Here is a 22,542-nt window from a genome sequence, read left to right as displayed (position 1 = left end):
ATAAATTCATAGTTCAGATGGTCTTCATGGTAGTTTTGAATTTTTTTAAATGATTTCTTGGCAGATCTGTTTAGTTTGCCATTGTTTTTAACCTCACGTGCCTGAAGAACAGCTTGTCCTAGGTGGAAAAGTGTCATCATCTCAGCCATTTTTTCTGTCACTTGCTTGTGCTTGGATTAGTAGAATTAGATTCAATCTGAAGTTTCTTTGCAAAAATCTTTTAAAGCCACTTGTCTATTTGTGAAGGTCTATTTAGTTGAAACTTGATGGCATTTGTCATATAACCACTAAACAAGGCACCCTTTAACTTTCATCAGAGCTAGGTACGGACTGCAGCTTAAGGGCAGCCATGAGGAGCCACTCCCATCAAGACTGATAAGTAACGCAGCATGCATGCAGGAGCTTCCAAACGAAGGCACAGGTGGCACAGAAAGTTGGGGGGCAAGGAGCAGACCAGAACTCCAGAAAGCAAAGCCAGGGTTCACACCAAGAATGAGAGGCCAAAATAAGCAGAAGCTGAGGGTTCAGATACAGAGGAAGCAGTAAGGCCACAGGGTCCAGAAGGAGAGCCCCTACACAGTACTCCTCACCATTCCCTGAGTTGGCCACAAGCTTTGTGTGGACCTAAAGAATAATACCTGAATAAGGCCTGGTAGAAGTCAACCCCTCTATCCCATCGCCAGGACAAAGAATGATGGATGCTTAAATGCCCATTTACGCTCTGTGCAGGTGTGAATGCCCTTCAGGACATGGAAAGCAGTGGTGCTGCTCCTTGGGTCATACTCCAGTGTACTTGGCCCTGCCCAGATGGACATCTAGGTCTTCTGGGAAATCTCCACCCACTTCACAGCACCTGTCCCAAATGGACCACCACAGCTACTTCTCAATATCCCAAGTTCTACTTCTACCACACAGTCCCCTTTGTTCTGAGATGGAAAGACTGAAGGTTAAGAGCCATCTCCTTTCATTCTGTACTCCATTCCAGAAGTCCTGAGTCTGGGGGAAACTCAGAGAAGAAATGCAGAGCTCTCTTCTCCATGCTGAACACTGTGGAAGGGAGGGGCTCCTTCCTGCCAAGCAGGTCTGGATGGGGAAGGAAGTTCTGGGCTCAGAAGTCTGGAGCAAGGGAGAGGAGGAACTCTCCTGTACCCACTTCCTATCTACAGGCAGACTGAATCCTGCTAGGCTCATGTAAGAGTGTCTTGATTTCTACAGAAATACCAGTTGGGGGTTGATGGAGTGGAAGACTGACCAATCTAACCCTCCTCTACCCCCAGGACTCTCCTAGGCAGAGCACCTCCCTCCTACCCCCAACTACCCCATCCCTAATCATGCCTTTGGCAGCCATCCAGGAGCAACAGGCTCAAAACTAGATAAAATCACTATATTAGTTTCCTAGGGCTCCCATAACAAAGTACCACAAACTAGGTGGCTTAAAACAACAGAAATCCATTCTCTCACACTTCTAGAGCCAGAAGTCCAAAATCAAAGTATCAGCAGGGCTATGCTCCCTCTGAAGTCTCTCAGGGAAGCTCCTTTCTTGCCTCCTCCAGCTTCTGGTGGCCCAGGCATTCCTTGACTTATGGCAGTATGGCTGTCTTCCTGTGTATCTCTACCTTCACATGTCTTTCTGTGTGTGTCTATGTCCAAATCTCCCTCTTCTTATAGGGACACCAGTCATTGGATTAAAGGCCCACTCTGCTCCCGTATGACCTCCTCTTAACCTAGCTAATTACATCTGCAATGACCCTATTTCCAAATAAGGTCACATTGTGAGGTACTGGGGGGTTAGGACTTCAACAAATCTTTTTGTGGGGAATATACCACAATTCAACCCTAAACAGTCACCACTGACTGTTCTGCTGGAATCCTTCTTTCTGCTTTTACATTCTTTACAATGTGCAACACAGTCCCATTAGTATCATCTCTCATTTCTCAATTCTCCACCACAGGAAGGAGATAGGGAAGGCAGGAACCAGAATTTCCAGGGGTGACTCTATAGTTTGGAAATATAAATAAACAAGCAAACAACAGCGTGATAGTTGTTTCAGGGCAGGGTTTTTCTCAACCCTCGTTGCACTTTAGAATCATCTCAGGGAATTTTAAAATACAAAACAATATGCATATTATTTTGTTGTTAGTGCCATGGAGTCTATTCTGACTCCTAGCGAAACTGTGTCCAGCAGAGCAGGACCCTACCTGGTCTTTTTGCTCCATCCTCTCACCTTCAGGGCTATAAAAGAAAATGCTCTGCTGCCATTCACAGGGTTTTCATGGTAAATTTTTTCAGAAGTGGGTGGCCAGGTCTTTCTTCCTAGTCTGTCTTAGTCTGAAAGCTCTGCCGAAACCTGTCCACCATGGGTGACCCTGCTGGTATTTGAAATACCAGTGACGTAGCTTTCAGCATCACAGCAACGCGAAGTTGCCACAGTATGATAACCGACAGATGGGTGGTGTGGTTCCCTGACCAGGAAAGGAACCCAGGCCACCAAGATGAGAGTGCCAAATCTTAATCACTAGACCACCAGGGCTGGCTATGCATATTACAATATATATATATAGTATAATATATAATATGTAATATATATATGTAAATATATATATGTAAAATTAATTATATATTTATATAAATGCTGAGCTTGACTCCAGACCAAGTACATTGGAATCTCTGGGGGTGGTGCCCAGGCACTGGTACTTTTTAAAGCCCCCAGAAGATTCTAACTTGTAATTAGGACTAAGGATCCTTGTGCTGGGTGAGACTCACTGCTGTAGAGAATGGCCCCAGTCCTGCAGTTGGTGACTACTCACATTCCTCTCTATTAGCATCCACAGAATGTAGGGAGGATGCTGAAGAAAACAGTTTACACACACCCTGTTATCTGAGTGCAAAACATTCTGCTTAAGGGTGGTGCTATTTTTGCCCCTATGAGAGGTGAAATGATAGACTGGTGACAGAGCAGGAGCAAAACCAGTACCCAGGTTTCTGACTCCAAGTTTGAAATGGAAGCTTCAGGCCTTTTAGAATTCTGCCAGGGTAAGACTCTCTCTCTTGCAGCAGTTTGAGTGTGGTGCGCAGAATGAAGCCATCATTCCAAAGATGTTCTGGCTAGGACAGAGCCGATGTCGGGGCAGGGATGGTATTTGTTCTGACTATCAAACCTCATGTTAACCACACAAGATTGACTTACCGTTTGATCACTATTGGGCTTATAGCCACAATTAAATTCATGTTTCCCCTGTAAGTTATTGAGCCATGGTTTTCTCAGCCTGTACCGCTCACCAGGGTTCTGACCCTATTTGCTTGTTAGAGACGAAATTGTTCCTGGCAACTGAGGTCTTTTGGGATTCTAAGTCTGTCATCCAGCATACCAGCTACCCCTTCCACAAACGTGATCAACAGGCTACCAATATCTTCCAACTCATTATACATTTTAAAACATTCAGCAGGCAGGATGGTCAGCAGAGCCCTGCCCAAAGCCTCTAGGACTTCCCCCACCATGTTGACAGTGACACCATTATCCAGCACTCCTTAATACAATCCTTCCTGGGTTATGATCCATCACTACCACCATTCTCCAGTCTATGTTTCTCCATCTTGGCCACAAAGATACTACAATAGATTTTACCTAAGGGCAAAATTCCAAATATATTATGTCGAAGACAGTCCCCATTTGTACCAGTCTTAAAATAATACTGAAGAAGGACATTAGTCTGATGTGGCTTATTTTTAGTGAACCCATGCTAATTCCTAGTGATCACAGCTTTTTCTTCTAAGGATTCATAAACTATTCAAGGAAAAAAAGAAAGAATCTTAGTAATTAGCCCAGGATGAAAGTCAAGCTCACCAGATGGTAGTTTGAAGATTCTACCTTCTTCCCTTTTTTGAAAAACTGAAGCACATTCTCCCTTTTTCACTTCTCTAAGACCATTCTTATTCTCCAGAATTCTTCCAAGATCACTACAGTAGGTTAGCAGTACTGTATATTCTCTCAGTACCTAGGGTATCACCCCTCTCAGTTAAGAAACTCGAACTCACCTGGAACAACTAAGTGCTCTCCTTACAATCCCCTAGCCTGGCTTGGGTTTCTATCTCCCTTTGCCAATGTTTTTAGCCTTTCTAGGCTGGGCTGGAAAAAAAATCATTCTCTTTGGTAGAGGAAATGGGAGCAAAATGAGAGGCAATCTTGAGTCCGTGCCCTCTATCTAGAACTTCTACTACTGTCCCTTTACCTGGGGATAAGAAATTTCCAGAACCCAGGGGAAAGTTGTACCTACCAAGGGGACTGAAGGAACCCTGTAGAGGAAGGCAGCTGAGTCCCCATCACACAACTCATCCACCAAGCACAAAGCTGCCATAAAAATGGGACTGATAGGAAAGGAAAAGCACTGTGGCCTGAGTTCTCTTCAGAGAATGACAGTATCACTACACACTGGAGACATTAGGGAAGTGGGAACCAAGGCCAACTCTGCTTCCCAGTGGGCAGTTCCTGCCATCACATTCACGGGTGTGCATGGTGGCAGGGAGAGGGGCTACATCTCTTAGGAGTGTGTCTATAAACAAAGGAGTTATGACAATGGATATTCATGGCAGAGTCCATCAGATAGGCACAGTGGAAGAGTAAGGATTTATTAAGAAATCAGTCTTCATTCCCTCTCAATTCCCCATACAATCATCAATCAATCAATTAGCTAAACTTTCAAATGATCGATCTCATGGGTGGCCCTTTTGAATGGAAGGTTTCAATTCTTGAGCTGTAAGGGAAAGCAAATTCCTTACAATATAAATATACCCTTGAGATTTTTTCTTTGGTAACACCCAGCAAAAATCAAATGTTACTATGTACCGCTCTGAGCACTTTATATTAACTGCTCACAACAACTGGCTGATATTTGTCATATCTCCATTTTACAGAGGAGGAAACTGAGGTGTAGAAACATTAAGTAACTTAGTCAAGTTCATACAGCTTGAAGGTGGTGAAGCTGGTATTTGAACCCACGCAGACTGACTGCAGAACACTGTGGTAAATTGACCGAAACAATGGCCCAATTTTCTATCCCTTCCTGTATCTATGCTTAGAACCTATCACCAATGTGAGAACCACTCTGGTTAGCCTGCTGGAAGATGAGAAATCACATGGAACAGAGCCAAGTCATCCTAGCCAAGGCCATCCTAGAGCAGACAGCCCCCAGCCAAATCCTCAGCTGACCACAGATGCACGAGTAAGCCCAGTCAAGATCCACGAACCATCCCAAGAACCCACAGACTCATAAGAAATAATAAATGGTTGTTGTTTTAAGCAACTAAGTTTGGGGTGGTTGTTACATACCAGTAGATAACTAATACAAACATATCACTGCTTGACCATGACACTATATTTTCTTTCTGATGACACTGGCTTCATCTGACTCTAGGATTCTCCAGAAATGACAGTTTCAGCTGTGAAGAGCCTTACTCCAGACTACCACCTTCCCTCTCTTCATCTTTACGTTGCCCCTGCCCTACCACTAAGCTAACCCATGAAGGCAGTTTATAACTATTCCTCACCTTTATTCCCTAGTTTTTTCTGGAGTCAAGATGAAACTAGGGTGCCTCAAACCCTTTGGTACTATTTTGAGTCTGTTTCCTTTCCTAATGTCTCTGCCCATCTCGCCATCATTTAGGAGTTAAGTTGGAATTAGCCAAAATGAGTAGTGCCAAAATAATGAAATCAGGGTAATAAGGGAGAAAGCATGGATGGTGCTGTAAGTCAACACCTCTCATTCTCTGGCCTCTCCCTTTTCTCAGGGTGGGCTTCTCACTCAACAACGATGGCAACTAGCAGTCCCTGAAGGCACACTCCTGCTTTGCCACCTGATCCCTATAGGAAACCTTGCAAAGCTGAACTCTCCCTGACTGCCAGGATTCAGGGGGGCAGCAAGCTGCACCTCCATAGGAACTAACAGCCCAGCTGCTCAACTCAAATTAAAAAAGAGTTTGGAAACATGTTCCACAGAGTAGAAGCCTTCTGGGACCTTTCTACCAGCTGCCTCCAGCTACCGTGTTCCCAAGGAAATAAAGAGGATACCCCAAGGGGAGGGGGGCACCCCCAGGGCATCCTGAGGGATAAGAACCACAATATACTAAAATGGGACTAGAAATCTCCCAAAGAAAGAAAAAGACTCATAAAAGACTAACGTTTTTCTATTGAAGTATTTAAAACTTTTTTTTTTGCTGTTAGGCAATCAATAAATGCTAAATGGTGCTAATTCTTCTAGCTCTTCTTGTTTTATGATCAAAGCCAGGATTGTGAGGGTTCGTTGCTCAAAAGGCCAATAGCTAAGTGACCCGGCTGGTGAAGAGAAACCAAAATTCCCTGGGGCAAATCCAGCCTTACTGTGCCATTAAACACCCACCCCCCTCGCTCATTACACTTCAACAATAATAGTTTAGTTTTAATTTCTTTTCCTTATATTTCACAGCCCTAAGGGAAAATGTCTTGTGACAATTCTGTAATAGTAAGACAATTAGCGGTGACTCAGGACTCCCTGCTGCCTCTGCATCCTCTTGCAGCTGAGGAGCAGGCTTCCCGTGTAGGAGATTGATTTGGTTTGTGAATTAGAAAAGCCAGAATAAAAGGAATCTTTACCTTCAAAAAACGAAATTCAGATGAAATTAGATGAAAGTGCAACCCAATGATTCTGTTTCAGAACAAGAGTCAACTGTAGATATTGAGTCCCTGAGGAAACCTTTCAAAAAGATTCACAAATGTTTCAAGTGGCAACTTACCCTTTCTAAGCCCCACCAACCACACGACCCAGGTAGCCCAAAAGTATCCTTTTTAATTTCTCCTCTTTGCTCCTCCTTTTCGCTATCCAACTTCTGCCTGTTTCACCTTTGCCAATGAATGGAGGAGGAGACAGTAAAACTATGCTCTCCTTGAGAGAAAAAAACTGTCTTATTCATCTTGCAACTCAAGCACTCAAGACGAGCTTGACTTAGAGTGACCAAAGTTAGAGGTGTCCTAGGTCAGAGGGCATGGGCATTCCCAAATCCCCAGCAGATTGTGTTCCAAAGCACTTTTGTAAATAGGTGGTTTAGAGCTTGGAAAGCATTTTTTCCATAAGCATAAAGTTCTACAGACAGGCTAAGTCCTCCGACTCAACCATAAAACTCTAGTTGGCCACAAGAGCCTAATAATGCACCCAAAGTGAGAACTTCAGCTGTTACATCACCTCCTCCTAAATAACTTTTTAAAATACTTTCCATGAGAAAATGCATTCCAACTCAGGATGCTAGAAACAGATTTCCATTCACCCCAGAATCAAAGCAAACATTTCCTACTGAAAAAATAAGAGTATGGCAAAGGAGGAGGAGATGCTAACTATACCAGAAATAGACCTGATGTGGCAGGGCCAGGTTTTGCAAGGAGGGTGGGATGGAAAGAAACTTCTAGGTACCAATAATGATAACCTGAAATGTCTCTCTGCTTTTACATAACATATATTCTGCAATTCTTCAGTTCAAACACTTGCTGTAAGTGTTCTAAATTAGGAACTGAAAGGCAGTTGTCTGAAGGGGAGTCTGGAGAAGGGAGGGATTTCTGGTTTGGGGATCACAAATCAGTGAGCCAAGGAGGGCCTGTGTTCACTCATAATCACAGAATTTCTGTTCTTCAGTTCCTTGACTGACATAGTCATTGACGCTAATAAAATTCTAAGTCAGGTTTACAATGTCAGTTTAAAACCAGTAGCAGAGAGAAAGATGCTGGACTGTAAGCTTCTTAAAGATCGAGATGTCTTATTCATGTCTATTTACTCCAGTTCCCTGGTGCTCAATTCAGATTTTATCGATAAATAAATATAATTTAAGAAAAAGCTATAATTTTTCAATGTAGTTGCAATTTGTGTGGGCTTTGGAATCAAACTTCTCAGATTCAAATCATTTTTCCTCCATAGGTACATGACCAGAGGCTTTCTCCCAGGGCAATCAGTTTTCTCCTCTAGAAAAAAGGGTGGTGATAGCTCTTACCTCGCAGGGTCATTATGGGGATTGAACGCATTTATATTTATGAAACACGTACCACTGCGCCTGCTACATAGTTAGTACTCCATAAATCTAAGCTATTATTATTTCTCCATCATCATTTAGCTAGTTGTCCTATATTTTGCCCCCAAATTAATTTCTCAGGGAATTTGGTAACATGAAAGTTGGTTAGTACAGTGGTTTGAATTGTAGCCTCCAAAAGATATGTCTACTTGGAACTTGAGAATGTGACCTCATCTGGAATAAAGGTCTTTTGTAGGTGTAATTAAGACAAGGATCTCGAGATAAGATCATCCTAGATGGGATGGGCCCTAAATCCAATGACAAGTATCTTTATTGGACAAGACAGAAAAGAAGAAGACACAGAGATACAGGTAGGAAAGCCACATGAAAATGGAAGCAGAGATCTGAGTTATGCTGCCACAAATCAAGGAACACCAGAAGCTACTAGAACCTGGAAAGGGCAAGGAAGTATTCTCCTCTAGTGCCTTCAGAGGGAGCATGGCTCTGCCGACACCTTGATTTTGGACTTCTGGCTCTAGAACTGTGAGAGAATATATTTCTGTTGTTTTAAGCCACCAAGTTCATGGTAATTTGTTGTGGCAGCCCTAGGAAACTAATACAGTTGGGTACAGTGCGGAACAACCTAAATTTGGTGAGGAAAACAAGCCCAAATGTGAAATGGTAATTATTACAAGTTCCCCTTTTCTTGAATTGGGTACTGCAGGGAAACTTCGCTTTAGGAAGGGAAAATCACTAGCTTTAGTGGCTGGAATGTTCAGGTCATTCTATCCCATCTACTTCCAGCCAAGGATATTTCTGCTGGGAATCCTGAAAACAGTCTTCATTTTTCCTTAGGAATGAAGTGGAAGTACTCAGTGCACAGTAAGACACTGGACAGAGTCAGCTACTACCTGGCCTCAAATAAATGGGCAGAAGACACGGCTCCCAGTCCTTGTCCAATAAACACACCCACACTGGTCCCCACTGCCTTCCTGACCCTTGTCTATGGAGGTCAAAGAGGTCATTAGCCAAAAACTCCAAGCTAAGGAAAGATATCTGATTGCCAAAAGACCAATATAATTATATATTTTTCCAAATTCTATAGGTTCTTGCAATTACATCTATGAAACAGATCTCCTTTTAAGTGAAAAATATATCCAGGTCATCTGCAAGATCCTTCTAACTCTTTGGAATTTTAAAGGAGTCCTCAGAAGAGAATTATGAGAGAGATGTTGTTGAACCCACTGATGCCCAAAGAAACGATTTTCATTTTTTCCTCTCTTCCAACTCCTAAAGAAAAATAGCAGACAAAACAGCCACTGTCAGAGAGGGGTGACTTTTTCAGAGTGCAGGTGTTAGACAAGATGACACATGCTGACAGGTTCAGCAAATAGTGGATGTTCTGCCAATCAGCAGATAATTTCTGTGTTTGCAATAAGGGAAAGATTGCAAGTCATGCAGTATTTCAAAGACAGGTCACAATTACTCCATGTGTCATCTTCTAATATGAAGGTCAAAAGAAAGGAGAAGGTGAGTAGAGGCAGAGGGGAAGAGCAAGGAGACCCACGTGCAGGCAAATCAACCACATCCAGGCAGGTCTCGCTTCATATTTTCTGACAGTGCCCAGGGAACCTGTATAATTACCTGCCTTTTTGACATCTGAGGCGCTCACCTCACATGGAACCAGCACTTCATTAATTCATAAGTTCTCTGTAATTCGTGAAAGTCACTTCTTCCCTCACTCGGTAAAGGTTTTCTTTTCTTCCCTTACTTAGTAATTTACTCAATTTATTTCTAGTAAGGAAAGGGTTGTATGGAAGAGGCAAATGAGGAAGGCTAGATGAAGAAGCCACACACAGTAGTCTGGGTCCCAGAGTACTCTTAAAATGGACTCCATTACTTAATTGAAGAGAATTCCAGAACACTGAAAACACTCATAACCAAATAGGAGAAATGGAGAAAACAAATGCTGAGAGAGAGAGAGAGAGAGATCTCCATGAAACACACAGGTAAATAATTTGAGTGCCTATTTACAATATGTAAATGCTTAATTTTTCCATTCTTCATCAAAGAGCTTTTCTGAGGAATGGTTATATTTTTAGCACTTAAAATTAAGATAATACACACACACATGCTTAATCAATCCACAATCCTTCATAAGAGAACTGCATGGTTCTAAATGATAGGGTAATTTTTAAGTAAATAACTTGGTGAGTCTAAAAAGCTATGCGGTATATGCAAATATGCTATGATTTTTTTTAAAAAAACCTCCATCCTTCCTGCCCAGGAATGTCAAGTCAGCCGTTAAGGTTGTGACAATGGCAAGTGTTGAACACACATAATCGCACTGAGGATCTGCTGACCAATTACTGTTGACATTCCCTAGTTCGATCTGATTCATCACTTGCACAGAAACCAAGAGACGGTAAAAGGGCAGGAGGTTACACTAGAAGGAGAAAAAGAAAGCTTCAACCTACATTGGGATAAGGATCCTTGTCACTGTTAAGATCCTTTTCTAGCAATTGTCCTATTCCTGGGGTTCTTTCCCAAGGCAGGCACTGAGGGACTTGGTTATTTGTGTTTCAGATCTGGAAGCTTCTCCCAAGAAGGAAGAAGTAAGGGGAGTGAGAGCATAGAGACTATTAGAGATCAGAGGCTTGGCTGGACATAGAAGCAAACTAAGAGGAATCATTGGAGATGGTCTATTTAAACACATACACACACACACCCCTTCTAAACTGCCTCCCATTTGTCACCCTATGAAATTTTTGAACAGTTGGTTCATACACAAACACATACTGAAAAAAGGAAAAAAATACCCAAGTAGATGACCTCTTATTAAAAGTACATATATCTTGCTAAGCAGAAATCACACCTTGAATCTGATATTTGGGAAATTATGTAGCCACAGTAAACAAATGGTGAAGAGTAAACCATCTGTAAAAAATCAAAGCACACACATAAATCATCCCAGACACCACTTCTCATTTCCTGACATATTACTGTATACAATACTGTTTTGGGGTCCTGCGTTCTTTCATCATTTTGAAGGTTCACCAGACTATTAATTTAAAAAGCCAGGAGCTTTGTCTGCTCTTCTAATTACCATGACCTGTTTTTGTACTTCAGAAAAGGCAAACCGACCAACCCTGACTTGGGTGGGAATCATTTTTGGAATAGTGGTGGGTGGCTGTTCACATCTGGATTAGGTATAAAACGATAACATTATGATGATGAACGGCACAGAGCCTCATCTGCATATAAATAGACCTAATCAGAAATGCAAATTGCAATCAGGAGAAATTTTTAAAGGCTGTGACGGCTGTGTGATTGTGCAGATAAGGAAAGGTTAACACTTGTATTGTTAAAGCGGTTAAAAGGCTCCCAGCCGGCCCAGAGCCTGCCTTTGAAAGAGAAATGTGAAAGGTACGAATCTCAACTTGCAGCCTCGCCTGGACAGAGCTCCCTGGTCTCTTCGTTTTCAGTAACTAGAGCCTTGAGCTGGCCAAACATGAGCCCGATTCTGATGAAAGATAAACAACCAAAGCTCTTGTACAAACCCCTAATGAATACATACAATAGAAAATACACTGGCATTTAAATATCCTGCAAACAGACCTCTTTCAGCACAGTTTCCCATTGAGACGGAAATTAAGGATGGAGAGAAACTCATATGACTGATGTTACATTTTTCTGATATTTTTGAGCGCTGGTCTGAGTGGATACAAAAATATGTTGCACATTTTTGTTTATTCCCAAATTTTCCTGAATACTCGAGAAAGATTCAAACTGGAAAAAATGACCAGATATGATCATATAATTAAAAAGAAAACACCAGTAGTTAGGCACATTATTTAATACAAAATTGCATAAAAGCCTTCTTGTACGAAGCACAAAAAATGAACATCTCAGAAAAATCGGAGTACTCAAAATATGCAATTGTTACAATACAGTCCTATTATTCCTTGAGATATGTTATCATTCAGAAACAGCCTCTTTCCCCTCTCCTCGTTTTTTTTTCCCGAAAAGAAATACAGTTTACAATAGGGCTTTCTCAGGTTTAAAGAGAAATTGTTTACGAACTATTTATTATCCCTCTAAGGAGCCTCTTTCACAAAGAACTAATGAGCCAAGAGCGCCATCTTGTGTCCTACCTTGGAATCTTAAAGAGTGTTTTCACCGGATGCATGTCAAAGAGGGGAGGGTCTCCATCCCCCAGTTCAATAGCTGTGATCCCCAAGGACCAGACGTCACAGCGAGCGTCATAGGAAGAGTCATATTGCTGCTCACAAGCAATGACCTATCAGACAAAAGCAGGACACAACACATCAACCTCACTGCCACCTCAGATGTCCTAAAAGGCTCTTGGCCGATCTTAGCCCCCTTCTCAGTTCCTTGGCTACACTGATATTGAATTCCAGTAAGAATAAGATGGGTGATCCCTAGGCCTTATTTGTGTGTGACTGATTTATCATCTGATATATTCATTAACTTTTAAAAATGTGTCAGTTCAGTTCAATAAATATGCACTGAACTCTCTAGGTACCAAGAACAGTGTAAAGGTAGGCACAAGGGTGAATACCTCACCATACAGCCCTGAAAACCCTTAAGGAAAGGCTTTCTCTGCATCCTTCACCACATTACCAGCTGCTGAACTCAACAGTGAGGAACAGTTGTTCTCGAAGATGCTTGTCTGCTGCACAAAATCCCCATGAGTGTGGTCAATTGAGCAGAAAGATGTTGGAAGACTGATGTGGTTAAGAAAAAATAGGAACCACTCCCTCCGATTCCCTTTTTCTAAGAACATCTGCCCCCTCCTCAAACCCCAACAACTGGTTTGTATTTCAGCTGCCACTGCTGCCTCAGTTACTGGCCTAACCGGGTACAAGAGCAACAGAACCAGAAAATGCCCCTGGGCTTGTCACTGGTTTGGGGAGCATGGAACCTTGTAGGGAAATCTGTTTCTATCAACTTTTTGAGACAGAAGGGAAAAGCCCCTTCACTCAGGCTCTGATGGCTATCAAAATAGGGTTGGGAGAACGCAGGGGTAGGCCATGGGATGTGGAGGGACCAGGCGTCCCTATTTGACCTGAAATCCGCCCCCTTGACCAAGGATGACGTATGGCTATGGGTAGGTGGGAAACTTTGAGCGTTTGATGATGTATTGGGTCAAATAGCCTACAAGGTAGACAAGCAAAATCACTGGTGAGCAAAGAGGGCCAGAGTGACAGGGCCACCCACCCTCTTAGGCCATCAGAAGGCCTTCGGCTTTGACTCCAAATGAGATGGGCCAACTGGCCGTGGGGAGCAGAGGAGTGACAGATCTGGCTTACATGTTAGTAGAATCATGATGACTTCTATGCTGAGGACACATTAACATGGGACATGAGAAGAAGAAGCAAAATCAGTCAAAAATGCTACTGCAGGAATGCAAACTAGAGACAGTGAGAAACAGTCATGTTCTGGGTATCATTTTGAAGGCAGAGCCAACTAGATTTGCTGACTGGGGTTTATAAGAAAGGGGAGTTGAGGACAAGTCCAGAGTTTTTAACCTGAGCAATTCCAGAATGGAATTGGTATTTAATGAGATAGGGAAAGATACCAGGAGAAGCAGGTTTGGGTTGAAAAGCAAGAGTTCCATTTGGGACATACTAAATCTGAGATGCCTGTGAGACTTTCAAATGGAGAAGTTGATTTTAGCTGGGTAAGACTTCTGACCCAGAGAATTGTAAGATAATAAACGTGTGTTATTAAGTTACTAAATGTGTGGTATTTTTATGGCAGTGACAGAAAACTAGTGCACCTGCTTTCTGCCATACCAGTTAATTGAACTTGCAAGACCTGGCAAGTGTGCTTGCTATCCTACCTGAGACCTGATGCTCTTGCTCCCCTAACTGCCCTCCACCCTTCTCTTCTGGCTTCTGAACTGAAGAATGTTTTTCCATATACCTGCATCCTTGGTCTGATCCCAGCCTCATCCTCTAAATAGATTATCCTGCGATAAAATATCCTGTCATACTTTCAACACGTTAGGTTCAAATGTGCATTCAAACTAAAGTTCAAATAATTCCAATTTCAGAAGCAGAGGCCATTTCATTGCCCCCAAAGGCCTCACTTTCCACACCCCAATCAGGTGAGAAACTACACTATTTTTAAAGATCTCCAGAAAAGGCTATTTGACACCTTTCCTTTCAGAAATGACATTTTCAAATGTGTGGGACAAACAATTTTAGAGCTATCAATCAGCAAATAGTTCACCACTCCTATACGGTCCTGTGAGGAAAAAACAAATAAGACTACCTTTCTCCAACAGGAGCTAGGGCCAACTGAAATTTAAAGTGAACCCATAATAATTAAATGACAAAGCATATCAACTGTAAACGTCCTAAGACAATGCCCTGTAGGGTATCCAATAAAGGATATGGGCTCCAAATGCTTAGGATATTAGAGGTAGATCACTTCTGGCTAAGTGAGACCACAGAAAGTGTCTAGTACCCACAGACCACAACTTCTGGGATAAAATTCAAATCAACTCCTAGCCATCTTGGATGGGACACAGAAGGCAATTCCAAGAACACATCCAAATGTGGGAATGGAGAAATCCTAACATTTCTCAAGTACCGTCATAAAATATTCAAAACATTTATCTGCTTTCAACTTCTCTTCACAGATAGGCACTATCTTCAGCTCAGTCAGATTAACAGAAAAGCATCCCTTGGTCAAATTCTTCCCTTCCCAAAATTGAGCTTATAAGGTGACCAAAAAACTCTAAGCTCAGCCTTCCAAAGAAGTTTACAGAAAATTTCACTAGTAAAATAATTCACAAATAATTATTGAGTACCCATGAGCCAGGCATGGTACTAGGCCCTAGGCAGAGAAACCCAAATGCACACTCAATTTAATACTCATAATCATTCTGTGAGGTAGATACTATTATCACCTTTTGTAGGTGTGGAAAGTGAGGCATAGCACAGTTAATAGCTTACACAGAGTCCACAGCTAGTCATTGTTAGGTCCCGCATTTGAACACAGGCAGAGGAAAGACAAGTAAACAAATCATTACAAGATGGTAAGTGCTCTATATAATAAAGGTTATGTTCAAGGAATGGTTGAATTATCAACTTCTACACTCATATTCTGACTAAACTAACCAGATTTTTTGAGATTTTTGTCACCTTTAACTCCATCTTCTCAGAGGGATTCTCTCTTTCAGTATTGGTCCTTATCAGGAGTAAACCACCCTTTACATGGGCTACATGTGTGATGGGATTTAAAGAAGCACTCTAAGGGGATGCAACCCAACTGAAGATCAGCACATCCTGGAATTCCCTATCAATCCAACACCAAAGTCTGCAAGTATTTCTCTAGGAGAAAAAGTAATCTCATTCTCCTTAGCTCAGTATTCTCCTTGTCTCTACGCAAAATAAAGCTGAGTTAAGGATGCTGAGATGGTCAATTGGTCTTTGGTTTCCTTGCCCCCAGGCGAGAGCGACCTCTCAAAGAGCTCTCTGAATCAGTTGTTAAGGATGCTCCACTAAGAAAAGGAGAGCGGCAATGGCAAATAAGTGCACTCTCCTGGGACTAGGTTTCCGAGGTTCTATAAGTCACATTAAAGGGGTGGAGTGAGGTGGGTTGAAATGGCATTGACACAGGCCCAGGACCCCAAACACCTGGTCCTCTCACATTCCTCCCCCTCACCTCTAATGCCCAAAGGAGGAGACACGCCCAAGGCAAGTGTATAATCTCCTTTACCTTGAGCCTTTGCTTTGATCATAGGAGTATAAATGACGATGGTGGCAGTGGAATGGGGAGGATAAAACAGGTGTGAGAGAAGTTTCACAGGAAGACTTGCAGGACTTGGAGAGGGATTTAACATGGGAGGCTGGGGAAACGGACATACCAAGGAAGACTGACACTTTGATCCTGGGTGACTAGGAGAATGATGGTGCCATTTACAAAAACAGGGAAGTCAGGAGGAGAAGTCAGTTTCATAGGCAGTATAACAAGTTCAACTGGGTCTGAGCTCTGCCCCTAAACAGGTATAGAAAAATCACTTGTCCTCTCAGGATCTCACCTTTTTTTTTCATGTGTAGATGCAATAAGAAAAGCAGAATTCCATTAAGATCAGAAGCAGAATATACTAAAGGGTAACAATAAAATACTGATGTGTTTTCAGTGACTACCTATTTTACATTTCAGAACTCTATAGATTTTAATCTTCCTACTGTTGCTTGCAACACAACTAGTCAAAATTTGTCAAAATTTCTGGTATTTAATACACAGTTATAAATACCAGAAGCAGATACTGGGTTATATACCATGGACTTTAACAAATTGGTATATTTATCTTAATCAGTGTTGTGAACAGAAAGCCTGCTAATGAATGTTGATATGAAGAGGATATGTGTTCTGGAATGTTTCATGAGATGTGTCTATAGATTGTTACAAAATGCTTAAAGTGCCTGGCAAAGGCTAAGAGTGTGGCATTAAATGAATCAAAATAGAGACACAGTCCTAGTGCAATATTTGCTAGTGGCCTACTGGCTCCATGATAAAAATATTGTCTTGTCAAGTTTCACTGAGTTTCAGAGATGTATAAATCCCTACATACTTTTGCATAGTCAGCTTTAACGATCTTCAACTCTGTGGCATATCAGTGAGTGCTTATACTGTTTCTGAGTTTTATTGAATAGTTTTATCGACTTAGTGTTATGCTATCATTAATCTCATCATTTTCTCTATGTTTTAAAGGGGCCAGACCCTTGATGTTCTCATCAAAGTGACCCCTGAAGCAAACAGAAGTAACCTAGGGTGAGGATTATGTCTTATCTTTCTTCCTTCCTGGTCAGCATCAATTTGTGGCACTCATCAGAGAAGCTGTGTTGAAAAATTTCTGGATTGGAGTCAGAAAGTCTGAACTCCTTTATTTAGCAGCTGGGTACCTTTGAGCAAGTCCCTAGAAAACTTTGCGGTGAGGCCTCTTGAGTTATAGGGACCTCATTCTCTTGATCTGTAAAGGGTAAGGTGGGAATGAATAATCTCCACTATCCCTTCCAACTATAATATTCTACGACTTCCCAATTTCCAAATAAGTGATTTTGGGTTTGTATCTCAAACTGAGAGGTTAACCTCTCCAGGCAAATTAGCTAAAGCAAAATAGTAGATTATTCTGGGGTGTGAACCAAATGGCTGGAGCCTTGAGGGAATTTTATTGCCAGTGTTTTGTAGAAGGTCTTAAGGTCTATGAAAAGATGCTAGTTGCTGTGATAATGCCTCTGTTAAGGAAGATGAGCTTCAGTGACAGAGCAATTGTTTGGATGCTGGTTAATGGAGCATGCCCAAGTTCCCACCTTGAAATGCAAACTTATGGCTTTTCTGCTACATTTAGACTATACTGCTGCTTATTTTAGGAAGAGGAAAAACACTGATGCTTGGGTTACTAGCAATAACTATGAGTGAAGCCTTACTGCCCAATGCCAATAGCTATTTTACCCAGAGGTGAGCTTGAGGCTCCCAAATGTCGGTCATTACCACCTTGGCTGCCAAAAACTTTTCTTTCTAGAGGGTGCTGAGGAAAAGAAATAAATTTTCACTAACAGTTTAGCTCTACTGGTCTTTGGAGCAAAGGCTAGCAGTCAATCTTCTTTGATTACTAGAGCAATTCTCTTTAGCCTACCTCAGGCTAAGGAGTTCCAAGTTCCAGACTCCCTAAATCTGTCCCCGGTCACTCCTTCCTGGCCCCCAGAGGGAGTACCTCCTCCCCTCTCCTGAACAAGTTTATGGAGTAAAACTGCACCCACAACTTGAAAACACAATTGCTTTGACACATATCATCTCCTTGTGCATCCTTGGGCATGGTCAGCTGAGTTCTGTTGAGGATGGCTGACCCTTTCCTCAGTCACTAGCTGGGGAATGGTGGAGAAAAAACAACTGTCAGTAGCTCTTGGATTGTGGAAAGACTTGCACATCTGACTGGTTCAAGAAAATCCCAGAGCCAGACATCTTCATTTTGATTTTGCCACTCCCTCACTGGATAACTTTAGCAAACTATTTAATCTCCCTGCACCTCCTCTTCCCACGCAAGCTGAGCAACCTCTTTCTCAGTGGCCTTTTCTAAAGTACTGCTTATGAAAATGCTGGTTATTCAGCTTGTTCTATGGCACCAAAATGTTAATGGTAAACATCATTGGATCATTGACGTATGGGTAATAACTATTTTACTTACTTCCTCATATCTTTTTGGATTTCCTAAAATGTCTACAGGGAGCACAAATTATTTCTATAACAAGAAAGAGCATATTGTGCCTGTTTTTTGTCTTGAAAATGTAAATAAGTATTGAAAAGTTTGCCTTAACTTTCAAGGATGTGTTTCCTTCCTCCAGTGTATTTGTTTACTGTGGGATTGTTCAATAAGTTGGCAGTTAAAGTTGGTGTCTTGGTTATAAATCTAGGTTCCCATGAGATTAATACAAGAAGAAGGTAAAAAATTCCCTTCCCAACTATATACCTTTCTATTGTAAGCACAAGGCTAGGGATAGTCTTTCACTTTCTCAGGCCACCACGATCCCATGAAATGCCCCAGGATTACAGTTTCATTTCAGCGTAGACCAAGAATAGGGCTTACTGAAAGCTCCCAAGACACGAGTGAGATCCACCCTCTCCCTCTTGCAGAAAGACACAGGTTATAAGAACCTGAGAGAACAGTGTCTTCCTTATCTCAATGTCTTCAATATCTGAAAAGAACATCTGTGTTAGACTGACATAAAGTGGATTAAAAACAGTCAACACATGAAGCTCCTGGATTCAGAAAACCCAGATTTCTCCAACAAAATATTTAACTTAAACCATTTATCAAATTATAGACCAAAGAACTGCTGGGCTAAAATCTCTTTCAATTATGTAATTTTAACCAATACTTTCAAGCTAATAATTTTATGGTAGCACTATCTACCATAAGGAAAAATATGCTTTGCCTATAAAAAATAATTTACCAAACTTAAAAAACAATAGATATTATTCAGACTATTTCATTTTTTCCACTAATATTTTTAAATGTCATTAAAAATGCAATTAAGTTTGCCTTACATGTTCTGATTTCTCACCTTCCTACAACTGATCATGTGTTCCAAAATTATAAACAAAGATCAAGATTAAAATTTCACTCAAGTACATAGGCAAAATACTGTTATCTCAAGAGCTAAATTCAGTTTAAAAAGAGGCAAGGCAAATAGACCTAAAGCTATTAATCCTTGGCTGAGCTTGAGCCCAAAAATGCAGTCAATAGACTGGCAAATAAGATGGGCTGAGAGGTAGGAAGGCAAATAGCATTCTTAATTCTGCTTATGCAATTCATGCAGCATGATTAATAAATGTTATTGATCATAAAGATTTCTAAAATAGAACCTCTCTGGAATTGGAAATTGTAGTTATAAATATTCCAGTGGCAAATATTTTTCATCAGTTTTACACACAAACATCTTAAAGTGTTACAAGCCGAGATACTGAATAAATAAATGAAGTCTCTTCCTTTGGATGAAATATAACTCCAAGGGAAGATACATTTGAGATTTGAGTTTGCAAAGGGGACATGGATTAACAGAACTGGAATTGATGGTTTTGTTTTTGATGGGTTTTTTGGTTTTTTCATAAAATTCAACCTAAGGCTAGGATTGAATCTATAGTTTGTACACTGAGAAACTGCCAGAAATAATTTAAATTATACTGTTCTTATGAAATTCAGAAAGGTCTCTAATTAAAATACAATGTTCTACAAGTTTTTTTCCTCAGCATTGTAACACTCAGCTTAAGTCTTTAGAGAAATAAAACAAGGTTCAAATTACAAACACACAGAGCACACTTGTGCAACACCAACTTCCCACCATGGCTGTGGAGGGCAGAGGGGAACTGGTTGCAGGTTTGAGGCCAGCACTCAACACTGATTTTTGCCCTTAAATTCCCCAAAGCCCTGGGAACATGTCCTTTCTACTTAATTATACAGTAAGCCTCGTTTTCAGACTCAAGACCAACATGCACAGAACTTCTCTACGAAAGGTACATCAAGTGTGGCCAAATTTTCACATGGGTTCTTAGTACTCAAAAGGCTCTGAAGGGTAACATTTGCATGAAGACCCAGGATACTCCTACTACCCTCCCCAGCTCTAGCAGCTTCCCCATACTAGAAATGGATGCTGGAAGGGATCCTAGGATTCATTAATTCAACCCCCTGATTTCACAGAGGAGGAAACTGAGGCCCCAGGGAGAGTTGACTTGTCCGAAGTCACACAACTGGTTCATGGCCAAACCCAGAGCAAATTCCATGGTTCCCTACTACCCTCCCGAGTGCATCATCTCCTGGGAATTCTTATAATATGGAGAATGCTAACCAAAGAGATTTCATACCCCATAAGCCATAGCCACAGGAACTTCCATACTATGTGCATATAAGCATGTCCTCCATGTAAGCAGAATGGATTTCCTGCCACCTCTGACTTCCCCTGTCCCCTCACTCTCTTTCTTGCTTCCCCTTTCCTTTGCCAGTTAGTGCTCCACTTCTACAAGAGCACAGTTAAGGAAAGAGTGAGTAGGGGTTCTACAATTCAGTTCATTTTACAGCTTATTAGGTCAGGTATTACTATCCCAGCTGAGGAAACAATTCAGAAAGGTTAAGAAACTTGCCCAAAGTCACTCAGCTAGTAGGCAACAGAAGTGAAGCATTGGCCCACAATAAGAAACTAATGAGGAAAAAAAAGTTTTTCTCCTCCACAACGCATCTGAAAAACAGGAAGGAAGCAAACCAAACCGAGTATCTGAATGTTCCCACTTGGGCACACCGCCTCATCTGCAAGTAATCTCTGGATTCTGTCCTCTCCCAGGCTGATGTCACCAGGCAAACCAGGATGGCTTTGGGAATGTCACACATTCCTATCAGAGTGACTTCCCTTAACTTTCTAAAACTAAAGAAAGCGTGGAAAAAACCTGGGATATAATAGAGCAACACAAATACTAGTGCCTCAGCCCCACCCACTCCTGCTTCACCCTCACCCTGAGGCTCTTCTGGGGTTCCATTCCTAATGCTGACCGCCTGCCTCCCTTTGCTTTCTTCTGACAGCTCAGTGACCATGAGGCAGGGAAATGAGTACAGGCTTTGGCCTAGGTGTGAATTCTCTTTCATGAGGCTGAGTCCCTGTGCCCTGGGCAAGGCAACAGAGGCACTGATGGGAGGGTAGCCACCAGGTAATTTGGGACTCATTGCTCAGGAAGAGCCAAGGCTGGCTCTGATGTTTTACTCCTTCAGCAAACACTTCTGCCCATATGGGAACAGCATTGGTTCTTCCTCTTTGGTGGACGAAGGAGAAACAGCAGCTGCCTTGACCTTTCTCACCTTTCCAGAAAGGGATGGGAGGACAGCCTGGGAAAGTTGCAAAAACTCACCGAGCCCACTACTCTGACACTTCTTGCTTAGCACTGAGTGGCAGGGATTTGAGGCCTCTGCTCTGGGCCTCATGTGCTTCTGCACATCTGGGACGTGAAACTCTCAGATGCAGCCCTATATATTTACATCCACCAAGAGGAGGGTGATGATATGTCACCACCACCTCCAGGGCCAGCCCCCGACCTCCACACTGACATATGACATACGACTCAAGTTCCCTGCAGAGCTCCAGCTGAGAAATGAGCTATCTCTGGAGACCAGGTTAAAAGCTGGAGCTGGATCCAATCATTTCACCCCCGCCCTGGGCCCTTCACTCACTGGAGCCCCAAGGGCCTGGGTTGTGCTTCAGGGCCCTCAAAGGCAGAACTACTCTGGGAATGCAAACAGGGTCAGCCCCAGGAGGAGAAGGGAGGGAATTCCCTGTTTTTCAGAGGCTGACACCAGAGTCTGGAGGGAACCAAGGAACACAATGGCTACAGAGTCTCAGAAAGGAATGTCGTGGGTGAAAACACACAGGTCTTTTCGCCAATGATCTAAAGTTCTAAACCCCTCACTTTAATCTTCTGAGCAACCAAAGCCTAGATTCCTTACAGTGATTTGATCAGCAGATAGAGTCCCAAGAATCCCCAGACTTGTAAAACAGATCCATGTGAAAAGGGATGCTGAACATCTTTGCATTGTCATCCCTTTACCCTTACTGAGAGCTTGGAGAGATCAGGCCTTCATTTTCCATGGAACACCAGAGCCACGGAATGTGAGAGCTGGCAGAGGCTTTTCCCTAAAAAACTGTAAATGTTCCCTATAAAATAGAAGGGACCTTGAAGGCAGACTACCCAAGCCAATTTCTCCTTCTCAGAGATGAGAACAGGTTAGGGAAGGGTGGGGTTGGGAGCAATGTGAGCCACCTTTTTTAAAGCATTTACTATGCCAGGTACAGCACAAAACACTTTCAGTACATTATTTCATTCTGTTCTTTGAGGCCGTTTTTTTTCTTTCCCCTCTCCTTTTACCTCTTTTAACCTTTCCCCATCTTATTAGTCAGAGATATTCAGTAACTCCCCTGAGGGCCACAGTTAAGTGGGTA

General features: G+C 42.1%; 1 protein-coding gene across 7 annotated transcripts in view; it reads right to left on the bottom strand.

Annotated features, from left to right (window-relative positions):
- MYO3B (myosin IIIB) overlaps positions 1-22,542 on the bottom strand; it is a 414,167-nt gene that overhangs the window by 360,743 nt on the left and 30,882 nt on the right. For all 7 annotated transcript variants that reach the window (XM_044768737.2, XM_070508081.1, XM_070508082.1 and 4 more), the window contains exon 7: positions 12,181-12,326. In XM_044768737.2, the coding sequence (XP_044624672.1) occupies positions 12,181-12,326 (146 nt within the window). The remainder of the gene's footprint in view (positions 1-12,180; positions 12,327-22,542) is intronic.

Source organism: Equus asinus, chromosome 4 (assembly GCF_041296235.1).
Source record: "Equus asinus isolate D_3611 breed Donkey chromosome 4, EquAss-T2T_v2, whole genome shotgun sequence".
NCBI lineage: Eukaryota > Metazoa > Chordata > Mammalia > Perissodactyla > Equidae > Equus > Equus asinus.
This window is presented reverse-complemented; position numbering and strand designations above follow the sequence as displayed.